The sequence below is a fragment of the Neomonachus schauinslandi genome, chromosome 3 (genome assembly GCF_002201575.2).
Source record: "Neomonachus schauinslandi chromosome 3, ASM220157v2, whole genome shotgun sequence".
NCBI classification, from domain to species: Eukaryota; Metazoa; Chordata; class Mammalia; order Carnivora; family Phocidae; genus Neomonachus; species Neomonachus schauinslandi.
The window spans coordinates 80,244,304-80,271,573 of NC_058405.1; the positions used below are offsets into that span (position 1 = coordinate 80,244,304).

General features: G+C 41.6%; 1 protein-coding gene and 1 pseudogene across 1 annotated transcript in view; one reads left to right on the plus strand and one right to left on the minus strand.

Moving 5' to 3' along the window:
* PARP4 (poly(ADP-ribose) polymerase family member 4) overlaps positions 1-21,975 on the minus strand; it is a 102,429-nt gene extending 80,454 nt beyond the window's left edge. Inside the window, exons 1-9 of the mRNA XM_021678183.1 lie at positions 21,826-21,975; positions 14,842-14,974; positions 9,478-9,679; positions 8,032-8,098; positions 6,625-6,700; positions 5,541-5,654; positions 2,412-2,558; positions 1,730-1,867; positions 499-672 (exon numbers count right to left, since the gene is read on the minus strand). Coding sequence (XP_021533858.1) covers positions 499-672; positions 1,730-1,867; positions 2,412-2,558; positions 5,541-5,654; positions 6,625-6,700; positions 8,032-8,098; positions 9,478-9,679; positions 14,842-14,973 — 1,050 coding nt within the window. The 5' untranslated portion in view covers position 14,974; positions 21,826-21,975. The remainder of the gene's footprint in view (positions 1-498; positions 673-1,729; positions 1,868-2,411; positions 2,559-5,540; positions 5,655-6,624; positions 6,701-8,031; positions 8,099-9,477; positions 9,680-14,841; positions 14,975-21,825) is intronic.
* On the plus strand, positions 18,722-20,755 carry LOC110570196 (annotated as a pseudogene).
* Positions 21,976-27,270: the final 5,295 nt, after the last annotated feature.

Here is a 27,270-nt window from a genome sequence, read left to right on the forward strand (position 1 = left end):
CTTTGTTCTAACCAGTTCCTGGGTGCCAGACCATGATTCTCAATAAAAACCCCAGGCCCCAAGCAAAGACCCCCTCCTTTCCTTTCTGAGTCTCCCAAACACTCTCTGTACCTGCTCTCTCTCTCTACCTTCAATAAACTCTGCTATCACCTCCCGCTGGCCCATGTTTGATCTCTATCCCGTGAGCAGCCAGGGACCCTCTTGGCTGGTCCTGCGAGACCTTCTCTGGGTCCTCAGACCTGGCCTGCCAGCATCATCCTGATATAGAAAATTACAGTGTAGCAATTCTAAATATATCTGCCTTTGTACTACTATTCCAACACATTCATGTTTGGGAACATGTTTCAGATAACTTCCATAAGGACCCAAGGCATTCTAAAATGGCTCAACATTTATTTTTGAGCCAACTTTTGTGATTCAGGGCTACTTTATTAATCAGATTTGAAAAGATCCTTCCCCAACATATTTTAAATTGAATTCTGTATTTCAGAGATTTACCTGGCAGAGGTCCTCTTTCTTAGCCAATAGTCTCAGGGTCACTTTTTCAGTTGTTGTACCTTTGTGAGGTATTAATCTGTAGAACTCAGTCATCATTTTTTGCAGTTGTTCTTCTGTTTCTCCGTTTTTCAATGCTGCCTTTACTAGAAGGAGAAGTCCTTCTGCCTTGCTCACCTTTAAATGGAGGACAGTATATGCTTATTAAAGTTGATTCTTGACCATCAGAGAGAAAGTGAAGGAATGTGCCTAAAAGCAACTAAAATAGTTGTTAGGTAAGTCACAACTATTAGTTTTCTACTGGACACCAGCCGTAAAACAGATGCCATGTTTACAGATGTAGCTCAGTTGTGACGCCGCCTCCATGAGAAATCTTCCAAAACCGGGCTCAGCTTAACTACAGGAAAAAACCAGAGCCTTAAATATCTGTATCTGTATATCTACATCTATACCTACATCTACAACCGTATCTATAGCTACAACTGCATCTACATATCTCTCTATATTCTCGGAGAGAGGAATACTAATGCAACCACAGGAGACTTGCTTTTCACACAAGAAGTTTAGAAAGCTGTCAGAATCACACTAGGAACAAAATCCAGCAGAACATGTTTCTAATTACGTAAGCACTGTTTGGACTTCGCCCCAGAAAACATTTTTCTCCCTGAAATAAGTTAGTTTAGTTCCACAGAGGGAAACTGTATTATTTTACTATGACAATGCAGCTGTACAAGTTGTACCATTGGGAATATTTTCTTTCATCTGCTCTTTCCATCATACAAAATTAAGGAGAGTATTTTTTGGAGGGCTGCAAGCATCCCTGGCCTTTCCCTAAAATGGTCACAAGTTACAAGACTGTGAAGCGGTGGCTCTGAAGTAGACGAGGGTCTGAGCATCTGACTGAGGACCAAGAGCAACCCTGTCTCTCAGGCCTGCTAAGCACCTTGCGACCTAAAGGAGCAGGCCTCCCAATGAACCGGCACCAAAAAGCAGACCTTGGAGCAGCTCTTGGGTCTGACATTTTATATAGATAAGAACATCTAGTTTTCTTGGAAGCTTTTTTTCCCCTCAGTGCTCTGTGTTCCCTTTTTCCAAGGTAAGAAAAAGCACGCCAGGAATGCATCCAGGAACAGCTGGACCGGCACCCAGACACACGTGGTATTATTTAAGCCAGTAAGCCAGAAAGCAGGTTTGTCATTATAGAGGTTCTGCTTCAAGGGCACGCGTGACTCACGTCATGGAGACTAATCCTGTTCACAGGCTTGAGAAGCATGTGCTCCAGGTGGCCGAGAGCTTCCGCCCAAACCATCTCCACCAAATTGCTCACTTCTTTGCTCAGAGTGCTTGAATTTATTACCTCCTCCAAAAGCAACTGCAACAAAGTTAAAAAAAAAACAAAAAACAACCAACAAAAGGTTTCATTGGTGAGTTGATTTAAGCTGAGATGAACAGAGATGAGAGAAGAAATAATCACAGCCAAGGAGAGAGTCACAGGCAGCCAAGGGACTGATAATTCTCTGTACCTCCACTTCCCCCCCTACACTCTCTTTATTTCCCCTTTCTCTCCTTTACTCCCACTTTATGTCTCCTTTTGCCTTTTCCTTCCCTCTGTAAGCTTTAGGTCTGCCAGTGGCATCAAAGTTTAAGTGGCATTAAGGGTTAAGGACCCCTGATTCTTGGCCTAGGTTATAATGGAATCTTTGAAAGCCATGGGGGTTTGTTGCTGGAGCAAGCAGGAAGTTTTGTGGCTCTTCCTAGAACTCACTCCTCACCCGGTTTCCACACCTGCCTGTGAGTTTACTCTTCTTGTTCTCTGACTCTTCTCTCTTGCCAGGTTTTTATTTGTCGTAAAGAAAACACTTCTATTAAAAATATTCAGTCGATCACACAAAATAGCACACAGAAATCAATCTTACTGCTTGCAGTTTTTCAGATGCTAATTGGGTTGCTTCCGGTGTAAAATGTTCTCTTAGCAGAAATCCTTGTTTCTTCAGCTCTTCAATGTAATTTTCGTAGTATTCACTTGCATCTGCAGAGGTTTTCTTTACAGAGGACTTTCTAGTCTGTGAATTATAGTGTGGAGCAAAATGTTAGGATGTGAGGATACAGTCACTTATTAACCTATGGATCTTTACTGAACACCTCCTATGCACCATGGGGAAACGGAATGTAAATAAGGCATTGGCTCCCTGCCATGAAGGCACTGATTAGTTTTTTCAAAGAATTACTTAAATCTTCAATTCTTCACAAAACTGCCTAACACCTGAAAGTAAGGGGAGAAAAGCCTGAAAAGGCGCAACAGGCAGAAGAGATGCATTTGATTCATGGGAGAGTCATTCAAACGTCTGTTCAGAGATTACATACTCTTACTTTACATACTAATTAGCTTTGAAGTCTGGCATTCAAGCTTTTTGGGAAATGAGAAAAATAAATCAGAGGAGAGGAAGAAAAGAAAAATACCTCAGAAATGAGGTACTGTTAGGGACAAGCACACAGTCAAAATGAAATGATAGCTACCAGCAAGGAGAAAGGCAGGAAAGCTCTTAGTCATGCAAATAACGTAAAGGCATGGAGCAAGATGTCCTCTGGATAGGTACAAACTGCCTCCTTCCTTCCAACCTGCCCGTGGATGTGGCATTTGTCTGTTTTTCCTGGAAATCCTTGCTCCTGTTGTGAGCAGTTGTCCCAAAGTTATTAACCTCTGAGAATATGGGAAGTCCAGCCCCAGCTGGGGCCTGTGGGTGTTGGCTAAGCCCCTGGCTCTGGAGTGTGTGGGAGGGGGTGCGGGGGGCGGGGCAAGTCAGACTCCCCAGGACACCATAACCCGCCCTCCTGAATTGGCGGCTACAGGGAGCCTCTGGAACGTGAAGAAAAGAAGCATATCATGTTCCAGTTACTCCATTTAAGAAGGTAGAATTTAACATAATTTTGGAAGATTTGCACAAAATGTTTTTGTATGAGAGAGAGAGGCAAGCTAGAAAAGCCTCTTTTGCAGGACATCTCTTTCAGTGTTGGTTAAGCGAGGATAATTTCTATCAAAGCAGACTCACCCGAGGAGCCCTCTATTTGCCTTCTCAGACTCAGGCTTGCCAAGGGAGGAAGGCACCCAGGAAGAGCTCTCAGGGTAGTAAGCAGGAGGGGACACGGTGGCCTATTCAGCCTTAGAGTTTTCTTTTTCAGTAAAGAAAAATAATTATAACACGTTCTATCATGGTTTTCAACTTGATGTTTCCTTACTTTTTATCCACACAATTAAACCCTCCACAAAATACAGCATACATTTTTGGGGTAAAAGGTTAACAAAACCCGTTCTCTTACTTACACACATTTGACTTGGATTAACTTTTTGTATCTGTTCCCAAAATTGCCTGGGTAATAGTGACTTCTCATTAATAAATCAGGACTGGGAGTTCAATGAATGAACGATAAGTGGTAGGTGGGAGACCTGACCCTTGGGTTTCCCTGAAAGCAGTGTCGTAAGTAATGGGCACCTCCCTTAAAGACATCTTGAACCTAGGCCCATGTTACAACAGGTATGGGCTACTGTGGGTGGGCTTCCAAGTCAGGTGGATTCTGTACCCACCTGAGCTGAGTCTCCCTCCTGGCACCAGAGCTGACACCTCCAGTGGGGGCAAAGCCAGAAGCATCCAGAGCCTGAGTACTATGCTGTGAGGACCAATCCTACTGAGGAGCACCTGGGTGAGGAGGTGCTGGGTTTCCTGCCTGTAAATCTGTCTGGACAGAAGACACCCTGTGGGTGTGGCAGTGTTTACTTTGAATTTTAGGTATTAGTTCTGAATTTATTTTTGTTTCATAATAGTTTCAGGTTGGAACCATGGCCTTGACTTGACCGTGACCTAACATAAAAGTCTCGGCCTCTGCAAAGCCTTCCTTGCTGTTCTGTCCCAGTGGATTACAGTCATGAATGTGTAGTTTCATCCCTGGTGGTGATCTCTGAGGGGCAGGGTTTGAAGTAATTTTTATCTTTGGCCTCCAGTAGATCAGTTGGTACATAGTAGGTACTTAACTAAGTGTGTGAACAGATTGCCTTAAGCAGAGTATACGTTAGTCAAGTTCCCACAAGTGATTCAGCACAGGAGCAGGGGGCCTACATGCCCTGCATGCAGTGACTATTTCTTTTTTTTTTTTACATTTTTTTCAATTTTATTATGTTATGTTAATCACCATACATTACTTCATTAGTTTTTGATGTAGTGTTCCATGATTCACTGTTTGCGTATTACACCCAGTGCTCCATGCAGAACGTGCCGTCTTTAATACCCATCACCAGGCTAACCCATTCCCCCACCCCCCTCCCCTCTAGAACCCTCAGTTTGTTTCTTGGAGTCCATAGTCTCTTACGGTTCGTCTCTCCCTCCGATTTCCCCCCCTTCATTTTTCCTTTCCTACTGTCTTTTTTTTTTTTCTTAACATATAACGTATTATTTGTTTCAGAGGTACAGGTCTGTGAATCAACAGTCTTGCACAATTCACAGCGCTCACCATAGCACATACCCTCCCCAATGTCCTTCACCCAGCCACCCCATCCCTCCCACCCCCCACCACTCCAGCAACCCTCAGTTTGTTCCCTGAGGTTAAGAATTCCTCACTGACTATTTCCTTTTAACAAGAAAGAACCCTGTGCTGTTCTAGTCAGAGCACTGCTCTCACCCTCCTCCCCTCACCTGCCATATTCCAACGGAGACATGTTTCTACCTTTCAAAATTATTTATCAGGTAAAAAGTTTAACAGATTGGCAGGTTCACTGAGCAATGTTAAGGAAACTAGGTATGAACAGAGTGGATAAACACATAGGAATCAATATAAAGATCATTACCTTGCGGTGCCTGGGTGGTGCAGTTGGTTAAGTGTCCAACTCTTGGTTTTGGCTCAGGTCATGATCTCAGGGTTGTGAGATCCAGATCTGGACTGGGCTCTGTGTTCAGTGCAGAGTCTGCTTAAGAGTCACTCTCCCTGTCCCCCTGCCCCCTACTCTCTCTCTCTAAGTAAATAAATAAATCTTAAAAAAAAAAAAAGATCATTACCGTGAGGCCACTAGCCAAGAGGAAATGTGCGGATGTGAGAAAGGCAGGGTCCTCGGGGTCCTGGGAGCTCTGCAGTTCTAGCACTGCCACCTCCTTACCTCCCTCTGCCCCGATCTGGAAAATAGGTTGTTCCTTCAGAAGCTGCATCCATTCAGTAACAAACCACACACACCATTTAAAAATGCTGATTATAAAACTAACACTAGTTCGGGCGCCTGGGTGGCTCAGTTGGTTAAGCGACTGCCTTAGGCTCAGGTCATGATCCTGGAGTCCCGGGATCGAGTCCCGCATCGGGCTCCCTGCTCGGCAGGGAGTCTGCGTCTCCCTCTGACCCTCCCCCCTCTCATGCTCTCTCTCTCTATCTCATTCTCTCTCTCAAATAAAGAAATAAAATCTTAAAAAAAAAAAAAAACTAACACTAGTTCATTTGGAGATATAATTTGGAAAATACAGCAAGTATAAAGAAAATATAAAAATTACCTGAAGTCATACTACAGATACATAATTACTTATTTTGGTATATTTCTTGCTGGTATTTTTACTATAGATATATCTGTGTATGTTTAAACTGTACCACTTTTTATATTTTCTTTGTCACAGAGGAAATGTTATTTCCAAGTTATGTTTTATTAAAATATCTAAAATATACAAATGGAGCATAATTTTGAATGCTAGGGTTTTCCCTTATACGATACTGGGGAAATAACTTCCTCTTTTTCTTTTTAATGAATAGTAATGGAAATTCAGCATGATGTAAATAACTTGTTGTCAAATGTAAATACTACTCTTAAAAATACAAGAACCCGTTAATAAACAGGGAGGAGGTCTTTACTTTTAAAGTCATGTTATTATTTTGTACTGTTTATATTTTTATTATGAGCATGTATTACTTTTATAATAAAAACACTAAAAAGTTAAATATTAAATTTTAAATATAAAATTGTCTTATTAAAAATCAACTTTTATATTAAGAAATATTTATTCAGGATATGCACAATTTTCCAAAACAACGAGAAAATTATCAAGCAGGAAAAATAATCAGAAGACACTCGATTTGTTTTTGTTTTTTAATACAGACTCTTACTTTTTCCAAGGTGTTATATTTTGCAACTTCAAAGTCTTGTGGAAAACGAGGAATTTCAACAATGTCTTTATAAAACCTGAAATTTATATAATAAAATTTTAACATTAAAATGGACTTTTAGACGAAACAGAATTTTCATAAAATGTTTCTTAGAAGTCTCCTAATTGCATACAAAATACATTTTAAGTCCCTAATCTCCTCCGAGGTTCTGAAAATGGTTAAAAAGTCTCATGTAATGAGCTGGATTCCTCCCTTGCATAACTCTAGAGCTCTGATGCCAAATACTGAGTGTCTGCACTAGAAGGTGGGGTGGCATGAAGCAGAAGCAGAGGCATAAGAGAAGCAGGCCAGGGCACTGGAGAAAGCACCGATCCTAGCAGAGGCAAGTGACCTGCGCTTTCTTGGGTTCTGATCCTTAGAAGCTGGGTCACTCAGACAGGCTCACACCAGAGACTCTCATACTACAGTCAACCCCCTTTAAAACAAAGGTGTCAGATTTCTCATAATCTGTACTCTCATTTTTGATATTTGTTCTGTCTTTTAACACCACTATTAACAAATAAAATAAGGCTCAATGTGATGCTTAATGACACTACAGTTTTGGGTATGCTTTACGAAGCCATATAGAAATGTAGCCTCACATACTCCATTTGCAGAAGTTGTCACTATTTCCATTTTTTGACCTATTAGGTAGGAAGAACAGTCTCAAGTCTAAAGCCTTCTCGGTAAGGTAGCAGGGTAAGCAGACTGCCCAGATCTCATCTCCAGCGCCTTTTCTTTTTTAAAATCAATCTAACAATTATGTTCACTCTTATATAATACTAACATGGAAATAATTATCACTATACTAGTTGAAGTAAAAAGTCTTAAACAAATAAAAGCCTAGAATTAGAGAAGCAAGATAAATGAAAAAAGTACAAAAAACATGATGTATTAATAGCATTTTAAAACTGTGTTTGACTGTCTGACTTCAGCTCAGGTGGTGATCTCAAGAGTCATGGGATCAAGCCCCACACTGGGCTCCCCGCTTATCGGGGAGTCTGCTTGTCCCCCTCCCTCTCCCTCTGCCCTTCATCCTGCTTGTATTCTCTGTCTCCCTCTCAAATAAATAAATAAAATCTTAAAAAACAAAACAAAACAAAAAGACCTGTGCTTGAGGTTTACAAAACATTTTGCAAACTGAGTCTTAATGATCAGAAGTATATTACTCCGGGGACACCTGGGTGGCTCAGTTAAGCATCTGCCTTCAGCTCAGGTCATGATCCTAGGGTCCTGAGATAGAGTCCTGCATCAGGCTCCTTGCTCAGCAGGGAGCCTACTTCTCCCTCTGTCTGCCGCTCCCCTTGCCTGTGCTCTCTCTCTAACACATAAATAAATAAAATCTTTTAAAAAATAAAAGTAGATTACTCCGTGAATTCCACAATGTTTTCCTTCTCCATGGAGTCGTCCAGGGATGGATCATCTGTTGTCACCTCTAGAACAAAAACAAAACACTTGTTTACTACTCAAAGATTTATTAAAATTATTAACAATAAGTCCTGGAATTTTTAAGATTCTTGAATATAGGTCATACTTACCATACTATTCTTTTCTTTTTTTAAAGATGTCCTTAAATTAGCTATAGTAATTGGTGATCTAAGGATAGTACAAGTGGGACAATAAGAAGGTAAATTAAAAGTAAAAGATAGTAAGAATATATTATAATTCTATTTTAATAGGCGTGTGAGGAGAATTCTAATGTTATCTGTATTACCTGAAACTCACTGATGGACATTCAATTTCAAATGGAATTTTTCTCTTCAGAAGATTATGGTGAGCATAGTTCTGAAATGCATTTCTAGTATGCTGCAGGGTCAGAATGAGTTCCCCAGTGCCATCATGTCACAAATGAAGGACCTGAGGATGTTCTTGCTTAGAGGAGGGACATTTGAGGGTTCCTATGTGAAGCCAAGCAATTTTTGCTTCATATTTTTCTTATAAGAGAAGCGTAACACTGTCTATAGCATTATGATATATAGGAATAACTCCTTTTATGCAAGAATTTCTTTCCAGTTTTAATTATGCTATCAAAATTTCAAAGGGTGTCAATGTATTTGCAGTAATTCTGAATCTGACTGTATCACTCTGGATGTTCAAAAACATTTTCAATGTAAAAGAAGTTTACTATCCTGCCTATTTTGTTTTAGCTATCATTTTCTGAGAGCAAGAAAGTCTGATGACAGCATTTTTGGACAATCATTTGTCTAAAGAGGCTGCACCACACCAAAACATTGATTTCTAAAACTCCTATAAATAATACAATTTGTATATACAATATGATACCTAACATATATCAGGTGCTTACTGTAGATTATTATTTATCAGAATTGCTTCACTTTTGATATGTCTCACGAGGAGGGCATTTCCCTATATCCAAAGGCTTGCTTCTTGGCCAGATTCCAAAATAAAATCTGGGTTTACAAAGGAGGTATGTTTCTTTTTGAGAGATCATCTTTGGGAAAGAACTTCTTTAGCAAAAGGCTAGTCATAAAATTTCCAGTCATTAAGTTGTGGTGATAATTTTTTAACACAAAGTTTCTTCTCCCTCCCAGATAAAGTTACACATCAGGTTTTCTGAGATTATCAGTGTTCTTGTAGTCTTTTTGAATGTGATCACACTAGATTGGATATTGAGAAATCTATTCCTATTGCTAAAGTAGTTTTTGTCCTTCACTATTTGGCTGCCCATTTTCTGAGATAAGAAGTTTAATAATTTTTGTAATATGTCTAGACAATCCTTTGACTGCCTTTGATAAACCAAAATGTTTACTATAGCACCTGTAATATATTAAGTGCTTGATATAAAATACTTACCAGAACTGCTTGCCTTTTGACAAGGAGGTGGTGTGATGTCCACTGCCTTATTAGGATCATAATTCATTATGTCCAAGAGGCTCCTTTCTTTGATAGAGTTCCATATAAAATCTGGGTTTATAATATGGATATGGTTCTTTTGGATAGACTTCAGTTGATACTGGCTCAGAACATCAGCATTGTCTAAGATTATATGTGTGCACTTAGAAAAAAAAAGAATCAATTCATTAAGTACTTGTAAAAACAAAATCTAAAGAAATTACTTGTATCTGTAATTTTCAACTGTAAAAGTCTTTCTTTTATTAAGTTCAATTAGCCAACATATAGTACATCATTAGTTTTTGATGTAGTTCAATGATTCATTAGTTGTGTATAACACCCACTTCTCATCAGATAACGTGCCCTCCTTAATGCCCATCACTCAGTTACCCATCTGCCCACCCTCCCTTCTGCAACCCTCAATTTGTTTCCCAGAGTCCAGAGTCTCTCATGGTTCGTCTCCCTCTCCGATCTCTTCCTTCAGTTTTCCTCCCTCCCCCTACGGTCCTTCACACTATTCCTTATGTTCCACATATTAGTAAGACTATATGATAATGGTCTTTCTCTGCTTGACTTAATTCACTTAGCATAATCTCCTCTAGTCCCATCCATGTTGATGTAAAAGTTGGGTATTCATCCTTTCTGATGGCTGAGTAATATTCCATTGTATATATGAACCACATCTTCTTTATCCATTCATCTGTTGAAAGACATCTTGGCTCCTTCCACAGTTTGGCTATTGCGGATATTGCTTCTATGAACATTGGGGTGCATGTGCCCCTTCTTTTCACTACATCTATATCTTTGGGGTAAATACCCAGTAGTGCAATTGCTGGGTCATAGGGTAGCTCTATTTTTAACTTCTTGAGAAACCTCCACACTGTTTTCCAGAGTGGCTGCACCAGCTTGCATTCCCACCAACAGTGTAAGAGGGTTCCCCTTTCTCCACATCCTCACTAACACTTGTTGTTTTCCTCTAGGATTTTGATGGATTCCTGTCTCACATTTAGGTCTTTCATCCATTTTGAGTTTATCTCTGTGTATGGTGTAAGAGAATGGTCCAGTTTCATTCTTCTGCATGTGGATGTCCAATTTTCCCAGCACCATTTATTGAAGAGACTGTCTTTTTCCATTGGATATTCCTTCCTGCTTTGTTAAAGATTAGTTGACCATAGAGTTGAAGGTCCATTTCTGGGCTCTCTATTCTGGTCCATTGAGCTACATGTCTGTTTTTGTGCCAGTACCATACTGTCTTGATGACTACAGCTTTGTAATACAGCTTGAACTCCATAATTGTGATGCCTCCAGCTTTGGTTTTCTTTTTCAACATTACTGCAGCTATTTGGGGTCTTTTCTTATTCCACACAAATTTTAGGATTGTTTGTTCCCGCTCTGTGATTAAATTCTCAAAGCCTTTCTTCATGGGCTATTAGTTGTTTTTCTCTCTTTTCCTCAACTTCCTTCCTTTCCATCAGTCTGTCCTCTAGATCACTTATTCTCTCTTCTGCCTCACTGACCCTAGTTGGTAGAGCATCCAATTTAGACTGCATCTCATTCATAGCATTTTTAAGTTCGGCCTGATTTCCGCCCTTAGAGATTCTGTATAGTCATTTATACTTTCTTCAAGCCTAGCGCTTAACTTTGTAATTGCTATCCTGAATTCTATCTCTGACATCTTGCTTATATCCATATTGATTAGCTTTGTGGCACAGAACATTGTCTCTGGTTCTTTCCTTTGTTGTGAGTTCTCCCTTCTAGTCATTCTGCCCAAGGAAGGATGGGTGAGTGAATGAACAGGGTCCAGAATAGCAACCACGACCCAAGCAAAATGCACCCTAGAAAAAATCTGAAGAGGTCAGGCACCACCATAGAAAAGCAAACAAAGCAAGATGAACCAAAACAATAAAAAAAAAGGGGTGGTGGAGAGAGACTATAATCTCACAGGGTGGACAAAGCAGGTGATCTTCTTGTTCATGATTGAATTTTGGTCTCTGTGTTAGAAGACACTACATTCCAAAATTGCAAGGAAAGCAAAGTTTATATACATATATAAAATTGGATAGAGTGAAAAAAGGACTAGAATGAGGCATAAATCTATAAAATGTAGATGTGAGAAAAAAAGTTAAAAAGCAACTTAAAAACATAAGTTGGTAAAATAAGAATCTAGTTGAAATGGGGAAAAGATTAAAAAAAAAAAAAGAAATGTAAAATTTTAGACTGAAGGATAAACGGGTCATGGGGAAACACCTGGAGCTCAATATATTATTTCCCCCTGGCTCTGGGGTTTTAAAGTCCTGTGGGATCTATAAGCTTGTTATCCACCTGTTCTTAGGTCTGTCTTCTGGGGGAGGGGCCTGTTGTTCTGCTTCTCAGGTGTCTTTGTCTGGGCGGAGTTGCCCCACCCCTTGTCAGGGGGATGGGCTCAAGGTGAGCTGGTCATCCATGTGGCTTTTGTTCCCTGGTGGCTTTCCACACTTCTTCAGAGGGTCAGAGCAAAAATGGCCATGCCGGGATCTCTGGCCCAGAACCGCAAGATCATGGTCCCCCTTCTTCAATAAACCCTCCAGGTCAAACCATCTCCACTTCTGTGTGCACCAAACCTACAGACTCCGTAGTTCACCCCCACCGCAATTCTCCCGGGGGGCATCCCTGGTGCCCGAGAGTGACACTTCGCTTTGTGTCTTTGCGACTGCAAGCGGTTGTGGGCTCACGCATACCCTGCTCCGCTGCTCCCAGGTCACAGCTGGGTGCTGTCCTACTGTCCTTTCTGGGGCCATCGCTGCCCTGAGAGCTGTTGCCCAGTCGTGGGCACAGCCTCTCTGTGTGCCACACCCCACACAATCTGGCGATTCGTGCCCACTTCAATTCTCCCAGGGGGCGTCCCAGGGGCCCAAGAGCCTCACTGCACTTTGTGTCTTTGCGACTGTGAATGGTTGTGGGCTCACGCATGGACCCTTCTCCATTGCTCCCAGGTAATAGCTGGATGCCATCCTACTCTCCTTTCTGGGGCCACCGCCATCCTGAGAGCTGTTGCCCAGTCGTGGGCACAGCCATTTTGTCTCTCCCAGGGGATGTTAAATAGCCCACATGTTCCAATCCTTTTCAGGGTGCTCAGGAAAAGAGCAGTCTCCCTACCGGCCCGGCTCATGGTTTATGGTGACAGGAGCTGAGAGTCCCTTCTGGGCTCGCTGACCATAACCGGTTTCCCTGCTCCACTGCTTGGGCACTCTATCGGATCAGGTGCCCCCATTCTTTCTGTGTTTCCTGGGATCCTGAGACCACAATGACCCACCTAGAATTCTGCTCTTTTCATCCCCTGTGCCCCTTTAAGAAAGGGATGTCTCTCACTGGAACAGATTTCTAAGGGTTCTGATTTTGCACTCCAGTGTTATGTCACTTTCTGGCCGCTGGCTTATGGAGGGTCCCTCCCCACTCTGTTTATCTTCAGATATTTCCCCACAGATTCACGATTCCACACCTCCTACCTTGCAAAAAGCAATCGTTTTTCTGCTCGTAGAGTTCCAGATATATTTTCTTACATCTCAGGCTGAATTTGTGTGTGTTCAGAATGGTTTCATAGATACCCAGCTAAATTCGAGGGACCAGATAAAACGAGGTCCCTATTCTGTTGCCATCTTGCTTCCTTCCCCTAGAATGCCCACCCTTAAAAGTCTTGATAGTAATCTTTCTCAGATTTCTAAAACTCTTAAAAATAATATAATTTTAGTTAAATAAAAGTTTAAAAAATCAACAGTTTTTAAAGAATATGGATAGGGATATACCATAATTGATTAACGAACCCTAGAGGTTATTTCTAAATTTTCACTCCTTTAAACAATGCTGTGCTGAACATCTTCATGTACACATATTTGTACACTTGTTTAACTGTTTTCTTAGGAGTGGAACAAGAGATTCAAAAGGTATTCATTATTTATTAAATTTGTTAAGTTGTAATTTTATTAATCTATTTTGGAATAAATAGTATATGACATTGTAGAATATCTACAAAGTAAAATAATAATAATAAATTAACACATTTTGTACCATTGTTCCCAGTTCGTCTCCCCAGAGGCATCTGTTGTAACTTGTTTCTGGAATATCCTTCTAGAGCTATTCTATGCATAGGCAACACACATATAAGTACACAGCCCTATTTTTAGTCACAAATGGCAGCATACTAAACATGCTGTTCTGAACCTGCTTTTCCACTTAACAATTCATCTTGGAGCTCATTCCTCAACAATATATACATAGCTGTCTCCTTCATTATAATACCTGGTATGCACATTTCAAAAGTTTATATACATTGGCAATATAACTTCCAAAAAGTATACACTCACAGTATGGGGGAATTTCTGAAGATGAGAGACGATGTTGGCATTCTTTACCCAGAAGATAAACTGAGAAGGCATAACTGGCCTGAATTATTCATCCGTCCATAGAAATGGTGAAACAGGCAAGTGAGGAAAGCCGTATAATAAGGGATGTATATACAGTTCTGCCTAAACTGGAGGTGAACAGGGACATTCCATCTCTGATAATCACAGGCAAACTACTAAATGCCACAGAGCACCCAGGATCTAGCTGGAGTTGAACATACTTCACAGAACAAACCAGACTCATGGTCAGCAAGCCCCAGGGCTGTGGTCCAGGAAGGGGCAGGCTAAGCCACCAAGCTTAACCTGTCAGGCTTACAGTTCATTTCAAGAGAGGGAAAGTAGCTTCCTTCAGCCTTTAAATAAACAAAAAAAGCAGTACAAGCTGTACAAGCAGTACAAGATGACTTCACGATACACGTTTTTCTTTGTCCCCTGAGTCACACTGTACAGGTGACGCTCAGGGTTGACGTACTGGTGAGCGATTAGATAGACTGCTTTTTGCAAATGCTGTACACCATTACTTTTCTCCTTCGAGAACAGATTTGGCTGGTCTGAAATTATTTCTGTTTAGGTCTTCAGCTGTACTCTAATAACCTCAGATTCACAAGGTGTAATGGACAGAAGGTGGGACGTGTGGTTTTCCCTCCTCTGCCTTTCTCCAGCTCAACTTCCCTGTTGACGATGTCACAATTTCACCTGCCTTCAGTGACTTTCTCCTGTGGCTAATTTTCTCTGCTTACCCTTCTAACCATGACCCACTCTCCCTTTTAAAAAAAAATTATTAATTTATTATTTTAAGTAAGCTCTATGTCCAGCATGGGGCCTGAACTCAAGACCCCGAGATCAAGAGTCGCATGCTCTTCCCACTGAGTCAGCCAAGTGCCCTGACCTACCCTCCCTTAATGCACAGTATTTATCACACAGTTCTTAGAAAGTTTGCAAATACCTGAGGATTTAATAAAAAGGAAAAATTTCCACCATTCTCCTTAATGTCATTTTGTAGCTTTTTCTTTTGTTGACGAGGTAAGTGCTTGACTTTCAAACAGAAGGTACAATTTGCAAAGATCCTTATAGTCATCCTGTAGGAAAAAAAGTCAAGTCATAGTTTTAAAGGATTCTCAATGGAATATCACTCAGCCATCAAAAAGAATGAAATCTTGCCATTTGCAACGACATGGATGGAACTAGAGGGTATTATGCTAAATGAAATCAGTCAGAGAAAGATAAGAGACTCTTAACTATAGGGAACAAACTGACAGTTGCTGGAGGGGAGGTGGGTGAGGAGATGGGGTGACTGGGTCATGGGCATTAAGGAGGGCACTTGATGTAAGGAGAACTGGGTGTTAGATGCAACTGATGAATCACTAAATTGTACCCCTGAAAGTAGTAATACAGTATATGTTAATGAAACTGAATTTAAATAATAAATAAATAAACAAACCACATTATAATAAAATTCTGGTGAGTCTGTGAAAAAAAATAAAAGGATTCTCTTTTCAGTGAATATAAATGACAGTGAATTCAAAATTGTGCTACATGAAAACTATGGGAAGCTGGGCATTATTTTAAAAAGACATATTGCAATCATTTTTAACAAAAACTGAAGAGTGATCAAACTTGCAATAAGTATGTTGGTTTTAGAATCATTTTTAGCTTTATGGCTGATACTATGGCACTCCAAAATACTTTGGTATAGGCTCATACTATATACATCTTAATGGAAATGTATAGATTTCAGTTACAGATCAAGTGTGTGGTTTAAGAACATAGAAGCATTTATTTCTAAATTAAAAATAAATATATGATAGTGAAACCACAGATTTTTATATATAATTCTATAAAATCAAAAAGACCCATTAGTCCCATTAGTTATGTGGGTTTCTGTTAAGCCATTCTAGAGAAAAAATTGATCAATTAGTAATAAAAACACACAACTTATATTTAAGTGGAAACATATTTGTATTTTAATTTAATTTCTTTTATTATCATACTTTCCCACATATAGAAAAGAATTACTTCTAAGAAAAATAGGCATATTTTGAATGGAAAGACATTTATAGGTATTTAACAATAAACTAATAAATGGTGAGATACTGGATTTAATTCACAGTAGCTATTTGTCAATTTTTAAAAACTGGAGTCACCTCTAACAGGTTCCCCCAAATAAGGTGGTGTTTCATGGAAAGCGGCTCCCAGGTCTGACTGAGTGAGGCAGGTAGTTGTCAGGAACCTACAGGGCCCAGCCTCCCAACCGCGTGTCCAGGGTTCATGTTCCTTCTTCAGCTCCACCTGCCCCTGGAATGCCCAGTTCTCCCAGGCTGGAGTCCTCGTTCTAGTCTCCTTGCCTGAGCAATGGTGCCCATTCTTCAAGGCCCTGAAGGAAGTCTATATGAGGACCACCCCTAATTTAGGACAAAATGACCACTGCCTTCCCCATGTGTGTACCTCAGGCACCCCAGATTTGCCAAATCCACAACATAGGCTTACCCCTGTTCTCCTCTTGGGAAGTGGCTGCTGGCTGTTGCTGGCTGCTCAAGCCACTGGGTGCTACCTGTGATTTCTCCCCATCTTACCCCCTTTGGCCATCAGCATTTCCTTCTCACAGCAGGTGCAATCGACCCACTTTCCCCATCTCCTATGTCACCCTGGCCCCCATCAGTGGAGACCTAACTTCCTCTTCCACTTCTGCTCCTCTCTGCCTCCAAGTTCCTCTACACTGTAGCTTGGGTAAACTTTTTTTTTTTTATGTTTCAAGTGAAATTCAAATTTCTTACCATGGTTCAAGGCCTGGCCTCTCTCCACAGCCTCCTCCTGCACCTCTCTCACTCTGCCCTTGTCACACTGACTTTTTCTCCAGGTTGGCAAAACTCCAAGTTGGGTCCTTAGGGCCTTCACACGTGCTGTGCCTTCCCCTGGGACACTTCTCCCTATCCCCACCGCACACTTAGGACCTAAATTATCTGTTCAGTAAATGAACAAATTAGGGGTTCACATTTTTTTTTTTCTTATGATGTCTGGTTAAACTGAAGTCTCTTGATCTAACTCTGCCTTTCCATAGCATTAATACTTCTAATTTCCTATGTATTGATTGTCCTTTACATTTGAATTGATTCATACTTACCAGGGTTTATAGATGAGAGAGATGCTGATGGATACCATGAAAGGTATCACACTGTTATTTAGATTAATTGATCTATCTTGTTTTTAATTTCTGACAGTAAACAAACAAACAAACAAAACACTAAAACTCTAATGAATCTTTAACAACGTTCAGGACAGTCTCTATGTAATGTACCTTGCCTATGTTGGGCAAGGAAGGCTGAAGTGGGAATGGATACTCAGATCCACCTCTCTAGATCTGTCCTGGGTGTGTTCTTAAGTCCTCTGACCTGGTCTTTTAAAAAATGTTTTTTTTTTTTTTTTAAGATTTTATTTATTTATTTGACAGAGCACAAGTAGGCAGAGCGGCAGGCAGAGGGAGAGGGAGAAGCAGGCTCTCCGCTGAGCAGGGAGCCTGATGCGGGGCTTGATCCCAGGACACTGGGATCATGCCCTGAGCCACCCAGTTGGTGGCTCAGTTGGTTAAGTGCCTGCCTTCGGCTCAGGTCATGATCCTGGAGTCCTGGGATCGAGCCCGGCATCGGGCTCCCTGCTCAGCGCGGAGTCTGCTTCTCCCTCTGACTCTCCCGGACCCTCTCATGCTCTCTGTCTCCCATTCTCTCTCTCTCAAATAAATAAAATCTTTAAAAAAAAGTTTTCTAGTAGAAAAGTCATTCATGCTCATCTTAGAAAATTTGGAAAATTCAGAACTGCATAATAGCAGCAAAATAATCTCAAAACTTAGAGGCCATGTTAACAACTTCTTTTGCCTTTTCTTCCAGGCTTTTTACTGTGTGTATGTACTGTGATGGACTATGTTATTATCAAAATTGAAATTATACCATATTCACAATACCTATCTTGCATTTTATGTCAGCATTTTGTCTTTAGCATTAAATCATTAATTATTCTTGGAAAACATTTTTAATAGAGGCTATCTTAGATATGTATCATAAATGAACTATTTCTATTGTTGGGTAATCAAATTACTTCTAAATTTTGGTATCAGTAACAAAGCTATAGGTATGCCTGGGTGGCTCAGTTGGTTAAGCATCTGCCTTCGGCTCAGGTCGTGATCCCAGGGTCCTGGGATCGAGTCCCACATCAGGCTCCTTGCTTAGTGGGGAGACTGCTTCTCCCTCTACCTGCTGCTCTCCCTTCTTGTGCTAGCTTGTATGCTCTCTCTCTGTCTGATAAATAAATAAATAAAATCTTAAAAAAAAAAAACAAACCCACAAAGCTATGGGGGTATCTGGGTAGCTCAACTGGTTATGTGTCTGACTCTTGGGCTCCAGGGAAGTCTGCTGAAGATTGTCTCTCCCTCTCCCTTTGTGCTCCCCCTCTTCTCTCAAATAAATAAATCTCTAAGAAAAAAAAAGCTATGATGTACACCCTTACATATAAATCTTTGTTTGCAATTCCAATGATTGTCTTAGAAAACAGTCCTGAAATCCTAAACAATACTGAGTCAAAGAGCTTAAATAATTTTTATTCTTGTTAAATTATATTACTTTTCAGTTTTACCTTAAATTGTACTACTTTTCAGTTTTGCTTAAATTTCCTAGGAAAGTAATATGAATTTGTCTTTCTAAAAAAAAAAGTCTCTCCCAAAGTAGATTAACCAGTATGAAGAAAAGTAAAGAGCACCTACAGTGCTGGAAATGTTCTAAACTAGATTATGGTGATGATGCACAACTTATTAAAAATCTTTGAATCATACAATTAAAATGGGTGAATTTAATGGTATGTAAATTATATCTCAGTAAAGTTGTTTTAAAAAAGCACGATCCCTCCAGGGGCGCCTGGGTGGCTCAGTCGTTAAGCGTCTGCCTTCCGCTCAGGTCATGATCCCAGGGTCCTGGGATGGAGCCTCGCATCGGGCTCCCTGCTCAGCAGGAAGCCTGCTTCTCCCTCTCCCACTCCCCCTGCTTGTGTTCCCTCTCTCGCTATGTCTCTCTCTGTCAAATAAATAAATAAAATCTTTAAAAAAAAAAAAAAGCATGATCCCTCCATTGAGAAATTTTGAGATTTCTTTCAATATCTATCAATATCTTTGATATTATTCTTTCCTCTATCATTTTATAAATTATTTTAATAAAAATATGTTATTTGTGGATATTTATTGAATTTTATAGCCAGTTTCTTTTATCTAACTTTTAATGAGAATTTGCCCATTATCACTAAATAGTCTTTGAAAATATTCATAGAGGCTATGTGTAATTTAACTCTTCCCCAAGTCATCAGATATTTGGTTACTGAAAATCGTTCATTATTCTAAATATACTTTGAGGAAAATGTTTTATTCATATATTTTTGGCCAAATCTCTGTCACTGTTTCCTTAGAATAGATGGCCAGAAGTGGAATTACTGAGTCAAACAGTATAGATAATTTTTAGCCTTTATTTTGGTGGTAAAATGTACCTCACATAAAATTTACCATTTTAACCATTTTTAAGTCTACAGTTCAGTGGCATTGTTGTGAAGCCAAAGTATAAACGAACATTTTAAACAACTCCCTGGCCCATTCTTTAAAAGCTGAGGCCCTGTAGGAGGTAGTGAAACTAACACTCAAATACTGTGAAATCTCAAGTCAGGCCTTGACTTCCATCTTCCTATTGATTGTAGGAAGTGAAACTAACACTATTAAATTCTATGAAATCTTGACTCGCGCTCCCGCCGCCTCCGCACCCAGCCAGGGAGCCGCCGCCGCTGAGCGTCCTGCTCCTCGGCGCCGCCGGGTTGCTGCTCCTGCTCCTGCCCCTCTCCTCTTCCTCCTCTTCGGACGCCTGCGGCCCCTGCGAGCCGGCCGCCTGACCGCCCCTGCCCCAGCGGGGCTGCCAGCTGGGCAAGACCCGCGACGCGTGCGGCTGCTACCCGGTGTGCGCCCGCGGCGAGGGCAAGCCGTGCGGGGGCGGCGGCGCCGGCAGGGGGCACTGAGCGCCGGGCATGGAGTGCGTGAAGAGCCGCAAGAGACGGAAGGGTAAAGCCGGGGCAGCAGCCGGCGGCCCGGGGGTGAGCGGCGTGTGCGTGTGCAAGAGCCGCTACCCGGTGTGCGGCAGCGACGACGTCACCTACCCCAGCGGGTGCCAGCTGCGCGCCGCCAGCCTGAGGGCCGAGAGCCGCGGGGAGAAGGCCATCACCCAGGTCAGCAAGGGCACCTGCGAGAGCAAGGTCCTTCCATTGTGACACCCCCCAAGGACATCCGGAATGTCACTGGCGCCCAGGTGTACTTGAGCTGTGAGGTCATCGGAATCCCAACCCCTGTCCTCATCTGGAACAAGGTAAAAAGGAGTTCAAAGGACGGAACTCTTGCCTGGTGACCGGGACAACCTGCCTATTCAGACCCGGGGTGGCCCAGAAAAGCATGAAGTCACTGGCTGGGTGCTGGTATCTCCTCTCAGTAAGGAAGATGCTGGAGAATATGAGTGTCAGGCATCCAATTCTCAAGGACAGGCTTCAGCATCGGCAAAAATTAGTGTTTGACCCCTCACAATGAAATACCATTGGAAAAAGGTGAAGGTGCTGACCTATAAACCTGCAAAATATACCCGTCTGCATCACTGAAAGTCCTGGATAACTACAGCCCTGTTCTTGCCTAATAACCAGGTTCTTTTCCTCCAACCCACTAACGCTTAGTTATATTCACTGGTTTCACATAGAGGAAATCCAAAATAAAGATAACACATCAAGACAATCTACAAAAATTTATTGTCTATTTACAGAAGAAAAGCATGCATGTAATTAAAATCAATAAAATGCTTTCAAAAAAAAAAATTCTATGAAATCTCAAGTCAGGCCTTGACTTCTGTCTTCTTCCAGACTGTATATGGAGTCTCTCTTAAATGTGTGGCCTCTCCTGGCTAGCAGCTTTCTTAACATGTGCCACCAGTCTCTCCCTCATTTCCAAACTTCTCCTACACAGTCAGCGTTCATTCATGTGGTCATCAGACCTTATTGTGTACATATGAGATTTCGGAGTGTCTTCCATCCATCAGGCCCTGTGTTACGCGCACAGGACAAGAGCACACCTCCCCAGCTCCTGAGAAACTCCCTGAGCTCCTCCTCACAAATTCCAGCTACTCTATCCGCAACATGCACATATGGAGAGTGAATTTCTCCTTTATCATAACACTTCGCTTTATATATTTTTATATGTTTACTGTTATTTTGCAATCCAGAATCAAAAGTTTGAACATTCAGCAGCGCCGTGTTACTCTGGACCAACTCAGTCGTCCAGCTGAGTCACTGGGCATTCCCCGCAGGAAGTATTTAACGGATTTCCAAGTTTTCAACTTTGATCTTCAACATGCACATTAAATGTTTCTATCATGGTATTTCTAATTTTGAGGTCAAATTACATTCCCTGGTTATTCACCAAAATACTGCATTTTTGGGAAAAAGTTTCCTTTTCCCAAACCTAACTTTAAGAATACCTCATTTGAAGAAGACAGGGTGTCTGCCTACTGGAAGTTAGGGAAAACGAAGGTAAGCGATCTGCTCACTTTCCCTGAGCCCCGGGCGCGCCCAGAGACCCGGCTCTGAGCACCCGCTCTCCTTGGCGGCCCCACCTGTGTCCTGTCACCTGGGCCGGCGACCCGCACGAGAACACGCCAACTCCCCCGACGGCGCGGGCTGCAGGAGCGCGCCTCCAGTCCCACAGCAACCAGCGCGGTCAAGACAACTACGCAACCACGGAGAGCGGCGGCACAGAGCTGAGTCCCCCGCTCCGGAAGGGAGTCGACGCGGCCACCTCCTGGCCAGGACTACCCGGACCGCCGACGGGGCCCGGCCTATGCTGGGCCTGGTGGTCTAGCCAGCGGCGCCCACGCACCTGCCAGGGGACCGGGCCCACTCCCGACGCTCGCGGCTCCTGGCGCTCCAGACTCGGGACTCTCCTCGCGTCTGACGCTGCCGGCTCCCGGCTGTCCCCGCTGCCGGCACTCCCCGCTACCAGAGCTCCCGCACCGACTGCTTCCGGATTCCGGGCTCCAGGCTCCCGGCGCTGACCTGAGGCGCGGCCCAGCAGGCAGTGTCTGTAAGAGCGCTGCCGGAAGCCCGCCCAAGGCTGCCTCCAGAGGCCGAGCGCTGCGTGGCGGAGGATTGAGGGGCTGCTCCGGGATTAGGCTTTGGGCTCGGGTAGGGTTTCTCTTCCTGGATCAGACTGAGGATTCAGGATTTTTTTTTTTTTTTAAGATTTTATTTATTTGAGGGGCGCCTGGGTGGCTCAGTCGTTAAGCGTCTGCCTTCGGCTCAGGTCATGATCCCAGGTTCCTGGGATCGAGCCCCGCATCAGGCTCCCTGCTCGGTGGGAAGCCTGCTTCTCCCTCTCTCACTGCCTGGTGCTCCCCCCGCTTGTGCTCTCTCTCTCTCTGTCAAATAAATAAATAAAATCTAAAAAAAAAAAAGATTTTATTTGAGAGAGAGAGAGAGCACAAGCAGGGGGAGGGGCAGAGGGAGAGAATCCTCAAGCCGACTCCCTCCTGCCTCCTGAGCGTGGAGCCTACCGGGGCTTAAAGGGGGCTCAGTCCCAGGACCCTGAGATCATGATCTGAGTCAAAGTCGGAGGCTTAACCTACCGAGCCACCCAGGCGCCCCAAGGGTTCAGGATTTTTTCAGTTCCATCTTTCAGGCAGGATTTGGCCAATGAGGTTAACTCCAAAGTTGGGAGTTTGGTAAAAGTGGGTGGATGGTGCTGCCATTTAACTGAGAAGCGAGAGTAATTCCCGGAAGCAAGTAAGAAGCAAATTTCGGGAAGGTTTGAGAATGGAGAAGCGGGAGGTTAAGATAATGAATTTAGTTTAGGACTTCCTGAATTTGAAGCTTGTTAGGTAGTGTTCTCAAGTAGTTATAAATGTAGATCTGCCATTCCAGAGAGGTGGGGGCTGAGATTCATTGAGTGGGGAGGGAGAATAATAGGAAACAATAAAATTCCCCAGATACTGAATTAAATGAGAATAGAAGAGATGTAGAGAGGGTATGGATTTGAATTCTGACTCTTCTATTCATTACTCAGGGATTGTAGACAAGGTACTTTCATCATTACCTTTTGGATGGTGTAAGAATCAACTTAGCTGACTTCAGCAAAAATGGTATAGTAGGGAGCCCCAGGGTCCATCCTTTCCCAAAAACATTTTTAAAACCGGGCATAAACTGTCAGAAACCACCTTATCAGACCGCAGAAGATAGTCAAAGGTTTACAGCAAACAAGCAAATGTGCAGCCAGGAAAAAGGCGACTGAAACCAGACAGGAGATGTTTACATGTTTTCACTTATTCTAGCTTCATTACCTTTGCCAGCCTTCATTCCCAGCTTGGATAATCTGGCTCTGGAGGGAACAGAGACTTTGTCTTAAGGAATTATGTTTGTTTTGACCTGTGTGGGGGTTCTGTGAGGGACTGATACTATGGGCTTACCTTTGTTTTCCCTAACTCAAATTTTCTCAGGGCACAAAAACAGCTACTTAGGGAATGTAATGTTCAAAAACAGTGAAACGCAAATGAACCAACTCCTGCTTGGGGCAACAAAACCCAAAAAACAGTTGGGGCAAAGGACAGGCTGAAGGACTAGGAGGAAAAGCATGAGAAGAAAAGCCAGGAGTGTGATTTTTTGGAGGAATAAGGGCTTTGGAAAACTCCTGTGTATACGGGGGCATCTAGAAAGCATCACACTTGCCCAGGACTCATGCTCAGAAAAGACTTGAGAACACATAAGATTATAATTCTGGCTGATCTTTAGGCTGTTGAAGCTGATGAGAGAGCAAAAGGCAAGCTGAGGGCAAAACAGGAGCTGACACCCCACGTTTAACATTCCTCAGGCACTGGTGACGGCCTAAGAAAAAAGGCAGGAGAGAAACAAATGGTCAACTGATAAATATCACAGTCATGCAGGACATGAAACTCCACTATAATTTTTAACTGTCTTAATGATTTACAAGAAAAACACAGTCTTAATAATTAGATCTCCAGGAACCTATAGACTCAATTTCCTGGAGCCCTAATGACACCTTCACCTCCTTAGGATAGAAAACCCTATATAATCAGTCACTCCTTACAATCACAATACAGCTCTTTCTGCCCATGGGTCTGTCCCTATGCTCTAATAAAAACACCTTTTTGCACCATAATATGTCTCAAGAATTCTTTCTTCACTGTTGCACTTGACAATCCCGCATCAAATGCAAAATAAACAAACCTTTTAGAATTTCTTAAAAAAAGAGAGAGTTTTATTTGAGCCCAAGTGAGGACAGCTGCCCCAGATACACAATCTTCACAAAGAAGAGAGTGCTCTGGAGAAAGAATGTTTAATACAGGGTTATATATGGTTTTTGTTGTTGTTGTTGTTACACCAAGATTATAAATCATCATGAGGAAGGACATTCCAGAAAATTACAAACTTTATCTTATGCCTCTGGTAAGTACAATCTTGTAGGCTTTGGAGGTATGGGAATAGAATTTAGGGAGATTTTTACTTTTTTAGTTGAAATTTTTTTTTAGATTATTTGCTAACAAAGCAGATGTACAATGTGTGCTGGGGTAGAAATAGGGCCTCTGCTTTGAAGTTTGGTTAAGTCATTCTGATCTTGGTAAAAATTAAAGTGTGGCTTCCCTGGGAGCCCAGGAGTAGGGCCCACAAACATTAAAAGTTGAAACTTTCCTTTGTCAAGGCTCAGCACGAGCAGGAACTGGAGGCAGAGTTATTTTTTTTTTAAAGATTTTGTTTATTTATTTGAGAGAGAGAGAGAGAGAGAAGGAACACAAGCAGGGGGAGAGGGAGAAGCAGGCTTCCTGTGGAGCAGGGAGCCCGATGCAGGGATCCTGCGATCATGACCTGAGCCGAAGGCAGACGCACAACAACTGAGCCACACAGGTGCCCTTGGAGGCAGAGTTATAAATAGCCCGCCTAAACATAGAAAGAATGCCCCAACACAGAGCCAATTGGCAAAGACCTGAGAGTATTTTTTTTAACTTTTCTAAATTTTAAAAAAGATTTTATTAATTTATTTGAGAGAGTGAGAGAGAGAGAGAGTGTGCACATGAGCAGGGTGGGGGGAAAGGAACAGAGGAAGAGGGAGAGGGAGAAGCAGATTTCCTGCTGAACTTGGAGCCAGATGTGGGCTTCACCCAGGGCTCGGTTCCAGGACCCTGAGATCACAACCTGAGCCAAAGTCAGATGCTAAACTCACTGAGCCATCCAGGTGCCCCTTTTAACTTTTCTCCTCTCTTTCTTTTCTTTCTTTCTCCTTTCCTTTTTCTTTCTCTCTCTTTCTTTCTTTTTCTTTCTCTATTTTTTAACTCCAGGCATTTAGAAAATCTCAAACCACTAGCTGAGCATTAAGCTAAAGGATAGACACTTCAGAGATCACAGATGACAAAGAGTACAGTCTTCACAAAAAACAGTTTTTTTTTTTTTTTTTTAAAGATTTTATTTATTTATTTGACAGAGAAAGACACAGCGAGAGAGGGAACACAAACGGGGAGTGGGAGAGGAAGAAGCAGACTCCCTGCCGAGCAGGGAGCCCGATGCGGGACTCGATCCAGGGACTCCAAGATCATGACCTGAGCCGAAGGCAGTCGCTTAACCAACTGAGCCACCCAGGCGCCCCCAAAAAACAGTTTTTAAAAGTCATTAACCAATAGCAAGCAACCCATAGCAAGCAACAACAGGAAATCTTGCAGAGGAGAGCGATTCTGTAGAGTTGCCACGTTACAATCCTCAAAATGTTTAGGTTTCAACAAAGTTATGTGGCATGCCAAGGAACATGAAAATAAGGTCCATTGAAAGGAAAAAAGAAATTAACAGAAATTGTGCATGAGGAAGCACAAACATAGGATTTATTACACAAATGCATTGAATGGACTATCTTAAATATGCTGAAAGAGCTAAAGGAAAATATGGACAAAGAACTAAAGGAAACCAGAATAACAGTGTCTCAACAAACAGAGAATATTAATAAAGAGACAAAAATGATAAGAAACCAAATAGAAATTTTGGGAGTTGAAAAGTATAATAACTGAAATGAAAAATTCACTAGAGGTGCTTAGCCACAGATTTGAAGAAGCAGAAGAAAGAATGAGAACACCTAGAGATAGGGCCATTGAAATGATCAAGTCTGGAGGAACAGAAGGAGAAAAGGATGAAGAAAAATGAACAGAGAGAGCCTCAGGGAACTGTGGGACATCATCAAGAATACCAACATATGCATACTGGGAGATCCAGAAACAGATGAGAGAAATAAAGGGGCAGAAATTTGAGGAAATAATGGTCAAAAACTCCCCAGATTTGGCAAAAGATTAGGAAGCAGCACATCAAAGAAGCTCCAAGTAGGAAAACTCAAAGAGAGCCACACCAAGACACTTTATAATCAAATTGCTAAAAGACAAAGACTAGAGCAATTTGTCCCATTCAAGAAATTATCATTCAGATCAATAGCCAATTTCTCAGCAGAAACCATGGAGGCCGGAAGGATAATATATTTGAAGAACTGAAAGGGGGGAAAAAAATGGCAACCAAGAATTCTATACCTATCAAAACTATCATCCAAGAAAATGAAGGATAATTAAAGATATTTCCAGATAAATGAAAGCTGAAAGAGTTCATTACTAGTTGGTCTGTTCTATTGGAAATGCTAAAGGGAGTCTTTTATTTTGAAATGAAATAACAGTAGACAGTAAAGTGAAGCCAAATAAAGAAATAAAAAACACTGGTAAAGGTAACTACATAAGTAAATATAGAAGCTGATAGTATTATATTTTTAGTTTGTAACTCCTCTTTTTTCCTATATGAAATTAAATAGACAACACATAAAACAATAATTATAAAACTATGTTAATGGACTTACAATTTATAAAGATGTAATTTGTGACAATAATACATAGAAAAGGGGGATGGATGGAGATATATAGGAGCATAGTTCATACTATTGAATCTAAGTTGGTTTTAATTCAAACCAGGTTGTTTTAAGTTTAATATGTTAATTGTAACCCTAAAGGTAATCACAAAGAAAATAAATAAAAAATATACATAAAAGGTAATGGAAAGGAAATCAAAATGGTATTTAAAAAGAAAACAACTAAAAACAAAAGAAGACAATAATGGAGAAACTGAGGAACAAAAAAGAAGACATAATAGCAAAATGGCAGAAGTTCATCATGAGAAGTAACTGCTTCAACTCTTCAAATAAAAGGAAGAGATTGGCAGAACGAACTCATTAAAAGAAAAACAAAAGCAAAAACCCTCCATTCATATTTGTCTACAAGAAATTCACTTTAGATCCAAA